We start from the raw sequence: 22,631 nt of genomic DNA, 5'->3' as shown, positions 1-22,631 counted from the left end.
TTCTTGGCCTAGATGAGTATCGTTTGTTATGATTGCTTGTGGCTGAGAGGTAGGCTTGGGCTATGCTCTGTCTTTGAGCATTGTCTTGGTTAGTCATGATTTTCACCAGGGTCTTCACATCTATTCACAGAGCCACAGATCAGCATCCATGTCAAATGTAAATTGAATTTGGCATCAGAATGATCACCGTTATTTAAGCTGTTGTTGAAACCTGGCTGACTTCAGACAGCGAAGCTGTTCTTGTTGAGACTTGTCCCCCAAATTATAATTTCTTCCACTCAATTAGACAAGGCAAACGAGGTGGTGGAATTGCCTCCATTCTCTCAAACAAATATAGTTGCACACGAGTCAACTTTGGCGAATTCGCTTCCTTTGAGTATATTGCCCTCACTCTGAAGGCTGACCCAGCTGTACTTCTATTAACCTTATACCGCCCTCCTAAACTATGGACTGGCTTTCTCGACCAGTTTTCTGAACTTATGTCGCTCATCATCACTAGCTATGATCGGATAATTGTAAATGGCGACTTCAATATTCATGTCAATAAGACAACTGATGCTAAAGCCAGTAAGTTCCTTAATGTGTTGGACAGTTTAGAGCTAAAGCAGCATGTTACAGGACCCACCCACAACCTTGGCAACACCCTCGATCTAGTCATTTCCAGAGGGATAGAAGTCACAGACTTATCAGTAAATGATATAAATATGTCTGATCATCATTGTGTATCTTTTAATATTGTACTACATACTCCAAAAATTCATCCCGAAATTACAATCAAATCGCGACTCTTGGACATTAGAGCAGAACAGCAGTTCATAGCTCTTATAGACTCCATAAATTTAGATATTTTACATCATCCCATTGATCAAATGGTAGAGGCTCTCAATCGTGAATTAGGCGCTCTGCTTGACAGAGTGGCACCCTTAAAGACTAAAAAAAGGCCCTGTAGCAAACTGACACCTTGGATGAACGAAAATATCCATGATCTAAAAAGATCATGTAGGAAAGCTGAGAGAACATGGAGAAAAACTAAGTTACAGGTTCACCGTGCCATTCTAAAAGAAAAAATTGCAAATTATAATAGAGCTATTCGGAATGAGAGGAGGAACCACTTCTCTAAGGTAATTGCTGAAAACAGTGGAAACTCTAGGGTGTTGTTCTCTACCATTGATAGGCTATTGCATCAAACACCTTTTGATACACTCAGTCAGGCATCCTCTCTAAGATGCGAAGAATTTGCAGACTTCTTCAAAAACAAAGTCATTTCTATAAGGGAGGCTATTGGTAACACAAGTAATATGTTTGATAGTACACCCAAAAACAGCCCCCCAAAATTAAGGTCCTTTAGCACTATTACTCAATCTGAGCTTGGTAAAATTATAACTCAAACCGGCTCCTCAACATGTGTTTTAGATCCAATCCCTACTACATTCCTCAAAAAAGTATATGATGGCTTAGCTCCCTTTTTTCTCAAGGTAATAAATACCTCATTAGAAACAGGTATATTTCCAACTGCTTTTAAAACCGCTGTTGTGAAACCTTTACTTAAAAAGTCAAATCTTGACCATACCAATCTGAGCAACTACAGGCCTATATCAAATCTATCGTTTTTGAGCAAAGTACTTGAAAAAGTTGTTTGTAATCAGTTAAATACCTTCCTCAACGAAAACAGTATCCTTGAAAAATTCCAATCAGGTTTTAGATCAAATCACAGCACAGAAACGGCTCTAGTAAAAATAGTCAATGATCTCAGACTAGCTACCGACTCAAACAAAGTCTCAATCCTTATTCTTCTGGATTTGAGTGCGGCATTTGACACCATTGATCATAGCATCCTAATTCACCGCCTTGCGAAGTGGGTGGGTCTCTCTGATAATGCTCTAAACTGGTTCCAAACCTACATTACTGGCAGAGATTTTTATATCAGTCTAGGAGATCATGTATCTGAAAAACATGACTTGCCTTTTGGTGTGGCCCAGGGGAGCTGCCTTGGTCCCCTGCTATTTTCTCTATATATGCTTCCATTGGGAAACGTCATAAGTCAACATAATGTAAACTTCCACAGCTACGCAGATGATACCCAATTGTATCTTTCTGTTGAGCCAACTAACCCAGATGGCCTTTGCTCCCTCACTGCATGCCTAACCTCCATTAATCAGTGGATGAGCAAAAACTTTTTGAAACTAAATGATGACAAAACAGAGGTACTTCTGGTTGGACCAAAACTAAAGCGAGATATTATTCTTAGTAATCTGGGGAACTTGGCACACCAGGTCAAACCAAAAGTAACAAGCCTCGGTGTCATCTTAGATGCAGAGTTAAGTTTTAAGCCCCATATCAGTAAAGTTACTCAGACAGCCTATTTCCACTTGAGAAACATTGCCAAAGTGCGGCCCTTTTTAACTCAACAAGATGCAGAAAAACTAATTCACGCCTTTATCACTAGCAGGTTAGACTACTGCAATGCACTTTTCACTGGTCTTCCCAAAAAACATCTAAAGAAATTGGCACTCATACAGAACTCTGCGGCTAGACTTTTAACTAAGACTAAGAAGAGAGAACACATCACCCCTGTGTTGGCTGAACTGCACTGGCTCCCTATTTCCTATAGAATTGATTTTAAGGTTATGTTAATTACTTACAAAGCTCTGAATGGCATAGCACCTTCATATATCTCTGAGCTTTTAATATCTTATCAACCACAAAGGAAACTTAGATCATCCAATTCTAATCTTTTAATCGTACCCAAAGTGCTCCACAAACAAAGTGGAGAAGCTGCGTTTATCCATTATGCCCCCAAACTATGGAACACCCTGCCTCTGTACATCAAGCAGGCGAGTTCAGTAAATATTTTTAAAAAAGATCTGAAAACATACCTGTACAGGAAAGCTTTTAGTTAACTCATCTTATCCTGTAGACTACATTTTCAGATTATTCTACATCTGCTACTATTGGAGGGCGCAGCCAGCCAGAAGCAGATGGGCTCCCCCTATTAAGTCAGGTTCTGCTCAAGGTTTCTTCCTGGAATATGGGAGTTTTTCCTTGCCACAGTTGCCATATGGCGTGCTTGTGGGGGGTAAGAGGGTTAAGGCTGCCAGTCTTATGACGTCATTTTCTATATTTTTGATATGTTGCTGAGCATATCATAAACAGCAAAGAAAAGTGATTGATAATGACTGACTGACTACTATTGTGTTACATGCTTCAAATGTAAAGCACTTTGAGCTGCATTCTGTGTATGAAAGGTGCTATACAAATAAAGCTTTATTATTATTATTATTATTATTAAGCTGTAGTTGGTAAGTCAGAATGAGGGGACTTTTTTTTTCCATTTTTTTTTTTAACGTTTACAACTCTCATGCCCCTCCCCCACTACCACCGAGCAGCCTCTCATCAAGTTTGTGCTCGTCAGTGCGCACCAGACTGTGATTGACAGTCAGATCTCACACAGTCCTGCTCTGATTGGACCAGAAGAACCGGGAGCTGTGGATTTTTGCAAAACAAATAACAGGCTAGGTCAGGGGTCGGCAAACTTTTTGGCTCAAGGGCCACATTGGGTTTTGAAAATTGGCCAGCGGGCTGCACAACAACCCCTCCTCCACGACACACATAAAAAAATACATTTTTTATAGCCTATAATTTAGTATGAAAAGTATTTATTTTAAAATATTAATTGCTTAAAAATACTGCTAATTTTATGCTATTTAACAAATGTATAAATTGTGCACTGTCACTTTAAGACAGTCGCTTTAATTCACGTTTATTTCTCAATGATCTTCTGCCTGCTCCGCTATGCCTAGTGCTGTAGGCCTACCTACGGCTGGGCCCTCTCACAGTTTTTAAATGGTCAGTAGTGGGAACTACTGTTACCTTTTAAACGTTTCTTATAAGAAGGAGATATCAATTATCAACAATGACAAGCCAGCTGGAACCTGCGGCTCTCTCTCCCTCTCCTGAGTGCAGACGCGTTCCCAATTAAATGGATCGCATAATGTTCACGTTAGATCTGCTGCAAAAGAGATAACTAAGAGTTACGTTTAACATGATGTTATCTCTATTTAACATGATGTTTTGACATTGACATTGTAAACGTTCTCTAAGGAGAGTGAAAAGCAGTTTGCAGTAAAGCTAACCAACATCGTCTCTATCGCAGGAAAAAAATAGCGAGCAGCCTGATAACCAAATGAAATGCTCGGCGGGCCGGATGAAAGTGCTTGGCGGGCCGGATCCGGCCCGCGGGCCGCAGTTTGCCCCCCCCCCCTGTTTTTTTTTCTAAAACCAGCTGATTTATGTTGTTCTGTTGGAGCATAGTATCGGTCAAAAAAAATAAATAAAAATAGAGCACAGACTGAATGGCCAGGTACTGCGTGAAAAGAAGGACCTTTCTGTTGACAGGCAGTCTGGATGTCTTCTATGTCTCTCTCTGGACGGAAGTTGGGGAATGGACGTGTAACGGATGCCAGCTAACTTAGCTGTGCTTGTGGAATGTTGGTAAAACCTCACTCCCCGACGCCTCAAGAGTGCTGCTGGCATGCGAGCTAGTAGCCTGGGTTTTTAGCTCAACTCTCAGCACGCTCAACTCCCGATCCGAGGTGCTGCTGTTTGCAGGTTCAAGTCCGGACGTGTGCAGGGCTGAATCGTGCAGGTTCAACACAACACAGGTTACAGACGCAGAGAACCAGGGGTTCCTCACCACATATCCTGAGGGTATATGGGAAAAGAGGGCAGGCAGAGAAGAGGATATTAGCGTCATTGCCGAGTTCAGTTTCATTTAGTGTCCTAATTTACACATCAACTCTATTGTGTTACACATCCACTCTATTATTTGTTACCAAATATTACATTGATCTGTTACAACGCATAAGGCCATGACTGTGTCTCAATTGGTGTACTGTTGTAAGTACACTTTCATGCAGCACCCTATGTGCACTGTGTGCTTACTGACGGAGTGCGCAAATTTTAACAGAATAGTGTCTCATATCAAACAATAACTCTGTGCACTTCACGGAAATGATGATCGCAAAATTTAAATATAACTTTATTGGTGTCCTCTATTCGAAAGTGACATGGTCATACTGTGTCAAAAAACATGAAGAGTTTATGTTATAACTTGCTTGTACCTCTGTAAAGTGTGTTTTCCACTGCTGCTGTTTCAGCTTTCTCAACCGCGATGGCCACGAGTTTGAAAACGCTCCCTCCCCTTCCGCTATATAGCCAAGATGGCGTCCGTTGAGGGCAAAAAAGTGTCCAGCATTCCACACTCAGCCTTTTGACCGTTATGAGTGCACCATTCAGGGACTTGCAGTGCCCTTCGTGTTGTTGGAATGTTCAGTGCGAACGCCCTCACACACTCAAATTAGGCATTGTAAGTGCAGAGATACGCGATTTGAGACAGAGTCCATATCTTATCGATCTAAAACGCAAGTATCAAATGCAAAATGCTAGTAGCTTTGTGGGCGGATCTTGGGTGCTGTTGCTATTTTACTGGCGGGATAAATTACTGTTGCGCCCCACGCAAATCTAAAATAGGGTGGTCTGAAGTAGCTACATTACTCATGGGTGTGGTTTGGGCGTAACATGCAATAAACCAACCAGAGCGTCATCTCACTTTCCCTTTAACAAAGTCCTTTTAGGCAAGTCAAATTAGGCATTGTAAGTGCAGAGATACGCGATTTGAGACAGAGTCCATATCTTAACGATCTAAAACGCAAGTATCAAATGCAAAATGCTAGTGGCTTTGTGGGCGGATCTTGGGTGCTGTTGCTATTTTACTGGTGGGATAAATTACTATTGCGCCCCACGCAAATCTAAAATGGGGTGGTCTGAAGTAGCTACATTACTCATGGGTGTGGTTTGGGCGTAACATGCAATAAACCAACCAGAGCGTCATCTCACTTTACCTTTAACAAAGTCCTTTTAGGCAAGTCCCTCTACTCTGCGGCCATATTGCAACGCTTTTTGGGCACTTATCGGGCATCTATTTCGGCTTCACGACACCAACCTTGCTCCAGCGGTGAGATCACAACACGTGATTGGCACAATGTCTTCACAACACACCACATGATTGGCTGAATGTATTCACAACACAACACATGATTGGTTCAATGTATTCACATGTCAACGTTTTGCCGCGGAAGGGGTGGGATATGTGTAGACAACTGCCATATTGGCGTTACAAACTAACCCTATGCATTTCTATGGAGAATTTTTTGAGTGCTGTGTCTCCTCATTAGAAAGTCTCTGCCTTTAACAACAGGCGGTTTGATCCATGGCGGATTGCTATTATGATGGCGGATTTACCAGGCGCAGCCAGGAGCATATATATGGACTGTTCAGTTGGGAACAGTTTGCTATTGACAAAATGTAGTACAGAAATGTCACAAAGAAATACTTTCTGATGTTTTGGGATCACTCTCACTGAATCACGAGGTTATGAATGCATGGTAATATTTTTGCAATGTAATCTAACATTAGACCGAGATTACTTTGCTTACCTCACTATAGACGATGCAGCTCTTCTGTCAGATATAAGCTCTCCTCTCCTGTGCTGTTGCTGAGGCATTTGGGTTAAATGACATTGGCATATGCAATTCAACATTACGTCTCCTTAAGTCATCTAATATTTCCTAATTTATGTCATCAACACATCCATGATTCATGGAAATGTGTATGCAAGATTTATGCCTATTTTTTCACATCTTCATGGACACCACAATGATTTCCCTCACGTGGTAATATTTTTCATTGTAATTATGTATGGTTTGCAGAAATGGGAACTACTGCGTCCGTGTATATGAGAGGAGCCAAGGTTGTGCAGCACATGCTACATTATGGCCAACCAGACGCGCCTGCCCTGCAGGTGTATAGCCGTACCTTACCATCAGGCAACTCAACAACAAGAAACAATTTCCTCTGTGTGTGTATTCACACCAAGTTGACCTATACCATAACTTTCCAACTCTGCACAGTATCCCATTAACTGCATGACAGTAGGCTATTTACAATATTTTCTGTAAGGTTTGTAAACATGTTATCATCAACTTAATGCACGCACAACTTTTGTTTGAACATGAGAGAGAATAACAACGCACAGACGCAGCAACTACAGAAATTGTAGCCAAGGCTACTTGCTGCTATGTCATGCACCTTGAAACCAAACATACTTGGTAATGAACCTGCTCCTGATTCTGATTAAAATTGTCAGGGAGCGTACCCAGATATTAGAAAGCTAGATACCGCATTTGGGAAGGAAGTTTAAACAACAAGAGGTACTACTAGGCCGTGTGATGTGCTGCCATTTTCTAAAAGGGTGAAGTCTAAAATGCAGCCTGGAAGCCTGCCACAGGTAATGGCAACCAAGAACAGTGATAATGAGTCAGAAAGACATTCCCCCGGCCCAACCTCTCTTAAACATCCTTAAGGAACGCCTTTTTGAGTGGAGGTCAGTTTGGCCTCCCATGTTTCACAAACATATTTACAATTGTTGGCTAATATGTAGACTATCTGGAGGCTAATATTTAATTTATCAGGAAGTCTTGGGAGAAAATCATACTTGCGGTAATCACATACCTAAGGCAAAGTCAGGGTTGTGTATAAAGGCAAATACATTTCACAGCTTTCTCACAACATCTCAGTATCACATCACACACTGTAAAAGGGGGTCAGCAGGGCTTACAGGACTTAGGACTTAAGGAATATTTGCGTCTCTACAGTTGTTAGCCTCAACATCCATCTCCACCTTCATCATGAACATCAGAAGGCTTGTGTGCTATGTGGTTTTCTCGCTGGCTCAGGTACTTTATATTACTTCACCTTCGACATTGTATTCAATGCGCTGCGTTTTGTCATGGTGTTCATCCACTGTGGCATCAGACAGAACTTCTCTATTTACTCGACTTATACTGTATGTCACAAAAATCAGCAAACACAAAGTGTGATGATGATTGGAGACATTAACACTGAGATTTTTGAGATTTCATGAGTTCATGACTTGATACTTCAATGTAGTGCATGACAGTGAGAAAAGGAGAAAGGTATTTTGATGGAAGGAAAGATTTGTAATTTTGTCTGTTTCTCATGTTGTTTCTCCACTCAAGACTTATCCATGAGTGTAAAATTGCAATTTCAATTGTTTCAATTGCTTGCAAAAGTCTCTAACAGTGACAAAATATTTAAAACATGTACAAAAGCATGACAGAAAATAGCAAAAATAGCAACATAGTACCAAGGTATCCCTTATGGATAATGAATGATTGCTGATTGAATAATTGAGCAAAGGAGTTTCCCGCAGTGGCATTACAAGTTCAGAATTTTTCAAGCAATATCTATTAGCAGTGAAAACCAGTAGATGTTTTCCATTTGTTCTACACAATTACATGTAATCCAATAGAGTTTGGAGCCCTTCAATGAGAGCCATGTAGCCAGGGAAATTAAAATGAAAAAGTGTATAAAAACATGTGAAACCAATGAACAGGTTATGTTGCAAGATGTTTTTTAAGGATAGACTGTTTTTATGTAGACTGTCATCATGTGTTATCACTTGTTACACTTGTGTATAGTTAACCTGTTATCGTTTTTTTCATTATTTGTTTTACATTCATGCCTTTCATCTCATTAGATTTTGGTTTATCATTTACCTTTGTTTGACTGGTCCTGTTGCCTCTGTTTTAATTTGTACTCTTGTTTCTCACCTTGTTTTAATTACCATGAGAGGTTTGAAGTTGTTGCCTTCAAACCAACAATGATAATGCATAATTTGGCATAATAAGGTACAATATCTAGAGCAATAGAATAACTATTCCTGTAAATCAGACAATAAGCCCATTTTATTGGGCAGATGATCCCATACCATACTGTATAAATATATATAGCCATTATTTTTCTGTTATTAGATGACCACCATGGTGCCAAAAACAGCCGCACCTACAGCAACAATTCTACCCATAACAGCTGCCATGGAGATCACTATGAATGTCCCTGTGACAACCACCACGGAAACACCAACAAGAACACCCACTACAGTTGAACCCACAACAGCAACACCGAAGGTAGCCACTACAGGTGTACCTATCACAACTGAAATTAACCCAACTACTGAAGCTGCATCTCAAACAACAACAGTCATGCCAACCACCACACCTATATCAACAACAACCATGGCAAATACTACACCTGTAAAAACAGTAAGAACCACAACAGCCCCACATGTTGAGCCCATAACATCAACAATCAATGTAGGTGCACCTACGACAATACACACCATGTTAACCTCTATGGCTGAAGCTACAAGGACAAGCATGGCAAACACACCGCCTGTGACAACAACAAAAGTAGCAATTACGAAATGTGTATGCACAAAAATAACAATCATTGTAATAGATGCACATACAACAACAAAAACCTCTCCAACTACCATGTCAATGACCACGCTCACACCTATGTCTACAACAACAACCATCGCAAATACCAAGCCTACCACAACAAGAGTCACAGAATCTACCACAATTGAACCACCAGTAAGTAAAACCAAGGTAACCATCCTAAGTACAACAGCATCAATAACACTCAACCTGACCCCTGCTGCATCTCAAACTGCCGCAACCATGCCAACAACCACACCTAATATTCCATCAACAACCATGAAAAACATTCTATGCACCACAACAACTTCCACTGTTGAACCCAGAGAAACAACAACTAGAGAAACCATCTCAGGTGAACCTACAACAATCAAGGTAACGACAACAGGTGCACATATGACAACCAAAACCAAACCAACCACTGTGCTTGAACCGGCAATGGCTACTGACACAACAAAATCTGCATCAACAACAACCTTGGCAAACACAAAAGCTTCTACAACAACTAAAACAACAACCATGGAAACCAGCACAAGTGCATCTACGGAAACAAAAACCACCACAGTCACCTTGGAAACCACAGGAACAACAATGGCAAACACCATGCCTGTCACAACCACAGATGTTAAACCTAGAACAGCCCTAACAACCACCACAGTTGAACCCACGGTAATAACAGCCAACGTAACCACTACAGGTGAACCTACAGCAACAAACAATACTGTGACCACTGTAGTTGCATCTCCAACAACAACAACAACAAACATGCCAGTCACCACAGCCAACCCAATGTCAGCAACTGCCATGGTTAAAACCACACCTGAGTCAACAAGAACCACAGCAGCCAGTACAGTTGAATCCAGAACCACAACAGGCAAGGTAACTACCACAAGTGCAGCTACAGCAACAACCATGGCAAGTACTACAACTGGGGAAACTGCAAGAACCATCACAACTTCCACTGTTGAACCCACAGAAACAATAACTAGAGGAACAATCTCAGGTGAACCTACAACAATCAAAACCACCACAAGCACTACTATTGAATCTTCAGAAACCACCATGCCGTCCACCATTAGTGCATTTACATCAACAACAATAACCATGCCAACAACCACACCTAATCATACGTCAACAACCATGGAAAACACTGCATCCATCACAACAAGCACTAAAGTTGAACCCACAACAATAGCCATGGTAACGACAACAGGTGCACATATGACAACTAAACCCACACCAACTCCTGTGTATGAACTTACAACAACAGCAATGGCAACCAACACAACAAAATCTGCATCAATAACCTTGGCAAACACGAAAGCTTCTACAACAACTAAAACAACAACCATGGAAACCAGCACAAGTGCATCTACGGAAACAAAAAACACCACAGTCACCTTGGAAACCACAGGAACAACAATGGCAAACACCATGCCTGTCACAACCACAGATGTTAAACCTAGAACAGCCCTAACAACCACCACAGTTGAACCCACGGTAATAACAGCCAACGTAACCACTACAGGTGAACCTACAGCAACAAACAATACTGTGACCACTGTAGTTGCATCTCCAACAACAACAACAACAAACATGCCAGTCACCACAGCCAACCCAATGTCAGCAACTGCCATGGTTAAAACCACACCTGTGTCAACAAGAACCACAGCAGCCAGTACAGTTGAATCCAGAACCACAACAGGCAAGGTAACTACCACAAGTGCAGCTACAGCAACAACCATGGCAAGTACTACAACTGGAGAAACTGCAAGAACCATCACAACTTCCACTGTTGAACCCACAGAAACAATAACTAGAGGAACAATCTCAGGTGAACCTGCAACAATCAAAACCACCACAAGCACTACTATTGAATCTTCAGAAACCACCATGCCGTCCACCATTAGTGCATTTACATCAACAACAATAACCATGCCAACAACCACACCTAATCATACGTCAACAACCATGGAAAACACTGCATCCATCACAACAAGCACTAAAGTTGAACCCACAACAATAGCCATGGTAACGACAACAGGTGCACATATGACAACTAAACCCACACCAACTGCTGTGTATGAACCTACAACAACAGCAATGGCAACCAACACAACAAAATCTGCATCAACAACCTTGGCAAACACGAAAGCTTCTACAACAACTAAAACAACAACCATGGAAACCAGCACAAGTGCATCTACGGAAACAAAAAACACCACAATCACCTTGGAAACCACAGGAACAACAATGGCAAACACCATGCCTGTCACAACCACAGATGTTAAACCTAGAACAGCCCTAACAACCACCACAGTTGAACCCACGGTAATAACAGCCAACGTAACCACTACAGGTGAACCTACAGCAACAAACAATACTGTGACCACTGTAGTTGCATCTCCAACAACAACAACAACAAACATGCCAGTCACCACAGCCAACCCAATGTCAGCAACTGCCATGGTTAAAACCACACCTGAGTCAACAAGAACCACAGCAGCCAGTACAGTTGAATCCAGAACCACAACAGGCAAGGTAACTACCACAAGTGCAGCTACGGCAACAACCATGGCAAGTACTACAACTGGGGAAACTGCAAGAACCATCACAACTTCCACTGTTGAACCCACAGAAACAATAACTAGAGGAACAATCTCAGGTGAACCTACAACAATCAAAACCACCACAAGCACTACTATTGAATCTTCAGAAACCACCATGCCGTCCACCATTAGTGCATTTACATCAACAACAATAACCATGCCAACAACCAGACCTAATCATACGTCAACAACCATGGAAAACACTGCATCCATCACAACAAGCACTAAAGTTGAACCCACAACAATAGCCATGGTAACGACAACAGGTGCACATATGACAACTAAACCCACACCAACCCCTGTGTCTGAACCTACAACAACAGCAATGGCAACCAACACAACAAAATCTGCATCAACAACCTTGGCAAACACAAAAGCTTCTACAACAACTAAAACAACAACCATGGAAACCAGCACAAGTGCATCTACGGAAACAAAAAACACCACAGTCACCTTGGAAACCACAGGAACAACAATGACAAACACCATGCCTGTCACAACCACAGATGTTAAACCTAGAACAGCCCTAACAACCACCACAGTTGAACCCACGGTAATAACAGCCAACGTAACCACTACAGGTGAACCTACAGCAACAAACAATACTGTGACCACTGTAGTTGCATCTCCAACAACAACAACAACAAACATGCCAGTCACCACAGCCAACCCAATGTCAGCAACTGCCATGGTTAAAACCACACCTGTGTCAACAAGAACCACAGCAGCCAGTACAGTTGAATCCAGAACCACAACAGGCAAGGTAACTACCACAAGTGCAGCTACAGCAACAACCATGGCAAGTACTACAACTGGAGAAACTGCAAGAACCATCACAACTTCCACTGTTGAACCCACAGAAACAATAACTAGAGGAACAATCTCAGGTGAACCTGCAACAATCAAAACCACCACAAGCACTACTATTGAATCTTCAGAAACCACCATGCCGTCCACCATTAGTGCATTTACATCAACAACAATAACCATGCCAACAACCACACCTAATCATACGTCAACAACCATGGAAAACACTGCATCCATCACAACAAGCACTAAAGTTGAACCCACAACAATAGCCATGGTAACGACAACAGGTGCACATATGACAACTAAACCCACACCAACTGCTGTGTATGAACCTACAACAACAGCAATGGCAACCAACACAACAAAATCTGCATCAACAACCTTGGCAAACACGAAAGCTTCTACAACAACTAAAACAACAACCATGGAAACCAGCACAAGTGCATCTACGGAAACAAAAAACACCACAATCACCTTGGAAACCACAGGAACAACAATGGCAAACACCATGCCTGTCACAACCACAGATGTTAAACCTAGAACAGCCCTAACAACCACCACAGTTGAACCCACGGTAATAACAGCCAACGTAACCACTACAGGTGAACCTACAGCAACAAACAATACTGTGACCACTGTAGTTGCATCTCCAACAACAACAACAACAAACATGCCAGTCACCACAGCCAACCCAATGTCAGCAACTGCCATGGTTAAAACCACACCTGTGTCACCAAGAACCACAGCAGCCAGTACAGTTGAATCCAGAACCACAACAGGCAAGGTAACTACCACAAGTGCAGCTACAGCAACAACCATGGCAAGTACTACAACTGGGGAAACTGCAAGAACCATCACAACTTCCACTGTTGAACCCACAGAAACAATAACTAGAGGAACAATCTCAGGTGAACCTACAACAATCAAAACCACCACAAGCACTACTATTGAATCTTCAGAAACCACCATGCCGTCCACCATTAGTGCATTTACATCAACAACAATAACCATGCCAACAACCAGACCTAATCATACGTCAACAACCATGGAAAACACTGCATCCATCACAACAAGCACTAAAGTTGAACCCACAACAATAGCCATGGTAACGACAACAGGTGCACATATGACAACTAAACCCACACCAACTGCTGTGTATGAACCTACAACAACAGCAATGGCAACCAACACAACAAAATCTGCATCAACAACCTTGGCAAACACGAAAGCTTCTACAACTAAAACAACAACCATGGAAACCAGCACAAGTGCATCTACGGAAACAAAAAACACCACAATCACCTTGGAAACCACAGGAACAACAATGGCAAACACCATGCCTGTCACAACCACAGATGTTAAACCTAGAACAGCCCTAACAACCACCACAGTTGAACCCACGGTAATAACAGCCAACGTAACCACTACAGGTGAACCTACAGCAACAAACAATACTGTGACCACTGTAGTTGCATCTCCAACAACAACAACAACAAACATGCCAGTCACCACAGCCAACCCAATGTCAGCAACTGCCATGGTTAAAACCACACCTGAGTCAACAAGAACCACAGCAGCCAGTACAGTTGAATCCAGAACCACAACAGGCAAGGTAACTACCACAAGTGCAGCTACGGCAACAACCATGGCAAGTACTACAACTGGGGAAACTGCAAGAACCATCACAACTTCCACTGTTGAACCCACAGAAACAATAACTAGAGGAACAATCTCAGGTGAACCTACAACAATCAAAACCACCACAAGCACTACTATTGAATCTTCAGAAACCACCATGCCGTCCACCATTAGTGCATTTACATCAACAACAATAACCATGCCAACAACCACACCTAATCATACGTCAACAACCATGGAAAACACTGCATCCATCACAACAAGCACTAAAGTTGAACCCACAACAATAGCCATGGTAACGACAACAGGTGCACATATGACAACTAAACCCACACCAACCCCTGTGTCTGAACCTACAACAACAGCAATGGCAACCAACACAACAAAATCTGCATCAACAACCTTGGCAAACACAAAAGCTTCTACAACAACTAAAACAACAACCATGGAAACCAGCACAAGTGCATCTACGGAAACAAAAAACACCACAGTCACCTTGGAAACCACAGGAACAACAATGACAAACACCATGCCTGTCACAACCACAGATGTTAAACCTAGAACAGCCCTAACAACCACCACAGTTGAACCCACGGTAATAACAGCCAACGTAACCACTACAGGTGAACCTACAGCAACAAACAATACTGTGACCACTGTAGTTGCATCTCCAACAACAACAACAACAAACATGCCAGTCACCACAGCCAACCCAATGTCAGCAACTGCCATGGTTAAAACCACACCTGTGTCAACAAGAACCACAGCAGCCAGTACAGTTGAATCCAGAACCACAACAGGCAAGGTAACTACCACAAGTGCAGCTACAGAAACAACCATGGCAAGTACTACAACTGGGGAAACTGCAAGAACCATCACAACTTCCACTGTTGAACCCACAGAAACAATAACTAGAGGAACCATCTCAGGTGAACCTACAACAATCAAAACCACCACAAGCACTACTATTGAATCTTCAGAAACCACCATGCCGTCCACCATTAGTGCATTTACATCAACAACAATAACCGTGCCAACAACCACACCTAATCATACGTCAACAACTATGGAAAACACTGCATCCATCACAACAAGCACTAAAGTTGAACCCACAACAATAGCTATGGTAACGACAACAGGTGCACATATGACAACTAAACCCACACCAACCCCTGTGTATGAACCTACAACAACAGCAATGGCAAACAACACAACAAAATCTGCATCAACAACCTTGGCAAACACAAAAGCTTCTACAACAACTAAAACAACAACCATGGAAACCAGCACAAGTGCATCTACGGAAACAAAAAACACCACAGTCACCTTGGAAACCACAGGAACAACAATGACAAACACCATGCCTGTCACAACCACAGATGTTAAACCTAGAACAGCCCTAACAACCACCACAGTTGAACCCACGGTAATAACAGCCAACGTAACCACTACAGGTGAACCTACAGCAACAAACAATACTGTGACCACTGTAGTTGCATCTCCAACAACAACAACAACAAACATGCCAGTCACCACAGCCAACCCAATGTCAGCAACCGCCATGGTTAAAACCACACCTGTGTCAACAAGAACCACAGCAGCCAGTACAGTTGAATCCAGAACCACAACAGGCAAGGTAACTACCACAAGTGCAGCTACAGAAACAACCATGGCAAGTACTACAACTGGGGAAACTGCAAGAACCATCACAACTTCCACTGTTGAACCCACAGAAACAATAACTAGAGGAACCATCTCAGGTGAACCTACAACAATCAAAACCACCACAAGCACTACTATTGAATCTTCAGAAACCACCATGCCGTCCACCATTAGTGCATTTACATCAACAACAATAACCGTGCCAACAACCACACCTAATCATACGTCAACAACTATGGAAAACACTGCATCCATCACAACAAGCACTAAAGTTGAACCCACAACAATAGCTATGGTAACGACAACAGGTGCACATATGACAACTAAACCCACACCAACCCCTGTGTATGAACCTACAACAACAGCAATGGCAAACAACACAACAAAATCTGCATCAACAACCTTGGCAAACACAAAAGCTTCTACAACAACTAAAACAACAACCATGGAAACCAGCACAAGTGCATCTACGGAAACAAAAAACACCACAGTCACCTTGGAAACCACAGGAACAACAATGACAAACACCATGCCTGTCACAACCACAGATGTTAAACCTAGAACAGCCCTAACAACCACCACAGTTGAACCCACGGTAATAACAGCCAACGTAACCACTACAGGTGAACCTACAGCAACAAACAATACTGTGACCACTGTAGTTGCATCTCCAACAACAACAACAACAAACATGCCAGTCACCACAGCCAACCCAATGTCAGCAACTGCCATGGTTAAAACCACACCTGTGTCAACAAGAACCACAGCAGCCAGTACAGTTGAATCCAGAACCACAACAGGCAAGGTAACTACCACAAGTGCAGCTACAGAAACAACCATGGCAAGTACTACAACTGGGGAAACTGCAAGAACCATCACAACTTCCACTGTTGAACCCACAGAAACAATAACTAGAGGAACCATCTCAGGTGAACCTACAACAATCAAAACCACCACAAGCACTACTATTGAATCTTCAGAAACCACCATGCCGTCCACCATTAGTGCATTTACATCAACAACAATAACCGTGCCAACAACCACACCTAATCATACGTCAACAACTATGAAAAACACTGCATCCATCACAACAAGCACTAAAGTTGAACCCACAACAATAGTTATGGTAACGACAACAGGTGCACATATGACAACTAAACCCACACCAACCCCTGTGTATGAACCTACAACAACAGCAATGGCAAACAACACAACAAAATCTGCATCAACAACCTTGGCAAACACAAAAGCTTCTACAACAACTAAAACAACAACCATGGAAACCAGCACAAGTGCATCTACGGAAACAAAAAACACCACAGTCACCTTGGAAACCACAGGAACAACAATGACAAACACCATGCCTGTCACAACCACAGATGTTAAACCTAGAACAGCCCTAACAACCACCACAGTTGAACCCACGGTAATAACAGCCAACATAACCACTACAGGTGAACCTACAGCAACAAACAATACTGTGACCACTGTAGTTGCATCTCCAACAACAACAACAACAAACATGCCAGTCACCACAGCAAACCCAATGTCAGCAACTGCCATGGTTAAAACCACACCTGTGTCAACAAGAACCACAGCAGCCAGTACAGTTGAATCCAGAACCACAACAGGCAAGGTAACTACCACAAGTGCAGCTACAGAAACAACCATGGCAAGTACTACAACTGGGGAAACTGCAAGAACCATCACAACTTCCACTGTTGAACCCACAGAAACAATAACTAGAGGAACCATCTCAGGTGAACCTACAACAATCAAAACCACCACAAGCACTACTATTGAATCTTCAGAAACCACCATGCCGTCCACCATTAGTGCATTTACATCAACAACAATAACCGTGCCAACAACCACACCTAATCATACGTCAACAACTATGGAAAACACTGCATCCATCACAACAAGCACTAAAGTTGAACCCACAACAATAGCCATGGTAACGACAACAGGTGCACATATGACAACTAAACCCACACCAACCCCTGTGTATGAACCTACAATAACAGCAATGGCAAACAACACAACAAAATCTGCATCAACAACCTTGGCAAACACAAAAGCTTCTACAACAACTAAAACAACAACCATGGAAACCAGCACAAGTGCATCTACGGAAACAAAAAACACCACAGTCACCTTGGAAACCACAGGAACAACAATGACAAACACCATGCCTGTCACAACCACAGATGTTAAACCTAGAACAGCCCTAACAACCACCACAGTTGAACCCACGGTAATAACAGCCAACATAACCACTACAGGTGAACCTACAGCAACAAACAATACTGTGATCACTGTAGTTGCATATACAACAACAACAACAAACATGCCAGTCACCACAGCCAACCCAATGTCAGCAACCACCATGGTTAAAACCACACCTGTGTCAACAAGAACCACAGCAGCCAGTACAGTTGAATCCAGAACCACAACAGGCAAGGTAACTACCACAAGTGCAGCTACAGCAACAACCATGGCAAGTACTACAACTGGGGAAACGGCAAGAACCATCACAACTTCCACTGTTGAACCCACAGAAACAATAACTAGAGGAACCATCTCAGGTGAACCTACAACAATCAAAACCACCACAAGCACTACGATTGAACCTTCAGTAACAATCATGCCGTCCACCATTAGTGCACCAACATCAACAAGAACAACCATGCCAACAGCCACACCTAATCATACGTCAACAACCATGAAAAACACTGCATCCATCAAAACAAGCACTAAAGTTGAACCCACCAACCAACAGGCCAACAGACCAACAGGTGCACACATGACAACCAAACCCACCACCACTGTGCTTGAACCTACAACAAAAGCTTCTACAACAACTAAAACAACAACCAAGGAAACCATCACAAGTGCACCAACAACAATCACAACTGCAACCACTTCAGCTGGCGCCTTGGGGACCAGTGCCACCTTGCTACGTTTCATGCTACCCATAATTCCTCTTCTGTTATGGCCAGGGATCTGAAGATTTGAGCTGAGGATGCAGGGAGATTTTTTTCCATACACGAGAACAGAGGCTATTTAGGTCATGTTCACGAAAAAGTAATCCATCCATCATTGCATTTATGCATAGTGAAATGGATATGGTATTAGTTTAAAGCAAATATAAATGTAGGTTATTATCCCCTTTTGCTTAGATTAGGTTTCATTCTCCCTCTGATTTTTTGCAGGTTTTATGAATTAAGGCATCAATGTAAGTAAGACAAATGTAACATAGAGGTCAGTTTGTGGCCAACATGAGTGTAGTCATTCGGTGCATGTGTAGATAAAAAACAAAGCAATATTTTCTTAAAAAGATAAGCGTAATGAGATAAAAAAGACATGTTTTTTGCCCACGTGAGACAGGTGCAAAATCGGATGTACAGGCTATTTATTTACCCAAGTTCTCTGTTTTGAGACAGAACTTTGGATTGCTGAATTTACAACTTTACACATATAATTAAAATTGTGAACTGACAATGTGACCTGCAAGCTTATTTCAAGCAATGGCTACCAGGTACAGTGGCAATTAATGACAATTACTTTTGCAACCTGCATACAGAAAAAGCTTTTGTACGTGTCAAATCAGCTGTTAATGGTGAAGCCATAAAACAGCTTAGGTCCAATTATTTGTAATTACTTTTTACAGCACCAAATAAATTTAGCCATTAGTCATTTTATGAATGATTTGTTAGACATCTAAATCAACCCAATTCATCATGGACAATTAATCATGGATGCGATCAGGCCTACATCCATGGAATCAGTGAGACTTTTGTCTTCAAATGAAAACTTTCTTATCTCAGATATGCATAGCACATCTACAGGGTTTTCACAATAATCTGAACAGGAAGCACAGGGAAGAAAACTGCATGTTCTCACTCACATACCTGGGGTCGCAAGTCAAGGCCAGTGGAGTATATAAAGGCTGACACGTTTCTCAGCCGCTTCAGACTCACAACAGTATCACATCCCGCTGCAAAAGAGGGACATCACAGCTATCTGGACCCCGACCACCTTCCACTCTCTCCCCCAGGACACTCTCGCGGTGTGAGGACTATCTGAGTGCCCACTGTACCATCAGTTCCAACCTCCATCTCCATCTTCAGCATGAAGCTTCTGCAACTGCTCATGTGCTGTGTGACTCTCTGGTCACCTTCGCTGGCTGAGGTACTGCACACTATGTCTGTTTTTGTGATACTCATTCACAGGGATATTTTACTTGTATGTGACAGGATTCAGACAACAGGGATGGCCTTTATTAGGAGGCATTGGTGTATATGAAAGAAATACTAGAAGTGCTTACCTAGTTTCTTCATGCGTGTCTGTTTGATTTTAGGATTATCATTCCTTTGAAGTCCACTTTGAAGTTTTCACACTTGAAGTTTCACACATTTTTTTGATATGTCAGAGATTAATATTAGATGCATTCTTTAATATTTGATAGTGTAAGAAATACATTTTATTGAGAAACTGCAGTTAATGGATGGAAAGGAATAGCTGGTGAAACATTTGTGTTGTTTCTCTTTTTGCTCATTTTACCCACAGGGACATAGTATATTAAATTATTATATCATACTTTTTGTTGATTTACTCTATTTATTAACTCAGATTTTGGCTTTGTCTGGTCTTTAACGTTGTCCTGTCCTGTTAGGGGCTTGTTACCTCTTGTTATACTGTTTTTCACTGCTCTATGTTATCAGCATGTCACAGCTGCAGATATAACAACAATGCCAGCTTCAACAGTAATGGAGACCACTATGGATGTTCTTACGACAATGACCTCAGAAACAACTCCAACAATAATACCACCAACTACAACTACAACTACCACTGCAGTTGAACCCACAACAAAAACAACACCCAAAGTGACCACTACAGGTGCACCTTCAACCACCGCAGCTACAACACCTGCACCTACAACAATTGCACCTACAACACCTGCACCTACAACAATTGCACCTACAACAACTGCACCTACAACCTCTACAACAACAACCACTGCAGCTACAACCACCGAAGCTACAACAACTGCACCTACAACCTCTACAACAACAACCACTGCAGCTACAAAAACCACCGTAACCACCACAGTCAAACCAACAACAACCAATGCAACCACCACAGGTGCACTTACAGAAGCAACAACCAAAGCAAGCACTGCAGCAGAAGAGACTACCACACCAACAGCCCCGACTATTTCCATCACTACAATAGCCACAATTTCAACACCATCTGGCACTTCAGGAATCAGTGCCACCCTGTTGAGCTGTTTGCTGCCCATGCTGCTTCTGTTGAGTGCCACCTTGTGGCCTGATAATTGAACATCCTGTGACTAAACATGAACTTGCATATCAACCAAAAAAAGAAAGGTGTCAGTCATTAATAACATGAATCCACCAATGTTATTTACACTTAATTTAATGTATGTCAACTAAAGCAAAAAGCTGTCCATTGTAATGAATGTCATTGTCATTGTCATTCATTCTTTAACATGGTTTCTTTTGGTGTTAAAGACACAGTGGCTCATCATAATGTTTGAAAGTGACTCTGTGAAACTGGCTGTGAGCTGGCTGTGAACTGGCATTGGAGACCTTTTATTTTCTTTGACGCATTTATGGATAAAAGAAGAAAAGAAAAAGCATTCACGTACAATATGAAACGCAACACATAATTTAATGCAAATCTTCAGCATTCACACAATGATTCCAGCTTTGCACATCACTAGACACACACATTTTCCTTTTTGTACATATCTATCTCCTTTATTTCTATTAATCTACACAAACATTATTCATTCTTCTTCATCATGGGAAATGCATGTTTATAAGGAATGAATAAGAAAGTACCTAAATGGTATTGAAAGGCATAGATCCATGACAAGTTTTCTGAAAATCTCATATATTTGCTTTAGCACAAATCAGTTAAAGTAAAACCACTACTAACCTTTTTATGTGGTTACGATTTTATCAGATATTTTTTAAACATTTAAACATGTTTGATGCATTTTTTGTTATATTGTGTTACTTTTTCTACTGTTGAGCAGATTGTTAAAATTAAACTGTTGTGGTAATATATAGTTTGAAGTTCCTGTCTCATATTTTTTCCATAATAAAAAAACAGATCGATATTGCAGGGTTGAGGTAGGCCATCTTCCTGCTTTGTTGTGAGGTAAATGACTATAGCATTACTGTCTTGTCAGAGTGTTTATTTATGCAAAAGTGATTATTTCTCAACTACTGTAAACAAAAACATGGCAATCAAACTTACATGGTGAATAAATCCATCAACTAGTTAAGCTGTACCAAACTGCCACAAGCCAGTCAGAACAAGACACAGGGGGACAGGGGGAGTGAAGTAGCTCAGCAAAAAGATGATTCTCATGTAAATTCCTAATTTCAGGATTCACTTCTTCAACAAGGAGGAGCCCCAATAAGCTGTTGTATTAAAGGAGAATTCCAGCATTTTTCCAGACATGGGGCTTTACAACCATTCAAACACTCTCTCTATTTCTTTATTCTCTTTCTGA

At 41.7% G+C, this 22,631-nt stretch overlaps 1 protein-coding gene across 1 annotated transcript; it reads left to right on the top strand.

Moving 5' to 3' along the window:
- The first annotated feature begins 7,427 nt into the window (after positions 1–7,427).
- LOC121696272 (mucin-2-like) lies at positions 7,428–19,119 on the top strand. The gene is made up of 2 exons (XM_042077657.1): positions 7,428–7,793; positions 8,892–19,119. The coding sequence occupies exons 1-2, from the start codon at positions 7,746–7,748 to the stop codon at positions 19,086–19,088; spliced, it is 10,245 nt and encodes a 3,414-aa protein (XP_041933591.1). The 5' UTR covers positions 7,428–7,745; the 3' UTR covers positions 19,089–19,119.
- The last annotated feature ends 3,512 nt before the right edge of the window (positions 19,120–22,631 follow it).

This window comes from Alosa sapidissima, chromosome 21, assembly GCF_018492685.1.
Source record: "Alosa sapidissima isolate fAloSap1 chromosome 21, fAloSap1.pri, whole genome shotgun sequence".
NCBI lineage: Eukaryota > Metazoa > Chordata > Actinopteri > Clupeiformes > Clupeidae > Alosa > Alosa sapidissima.
The sequence above is the reverse complement of the archived record's forward strand: the minus strand, read 5'-3'. Positions and strand labels throughout refer to the sequence as shown.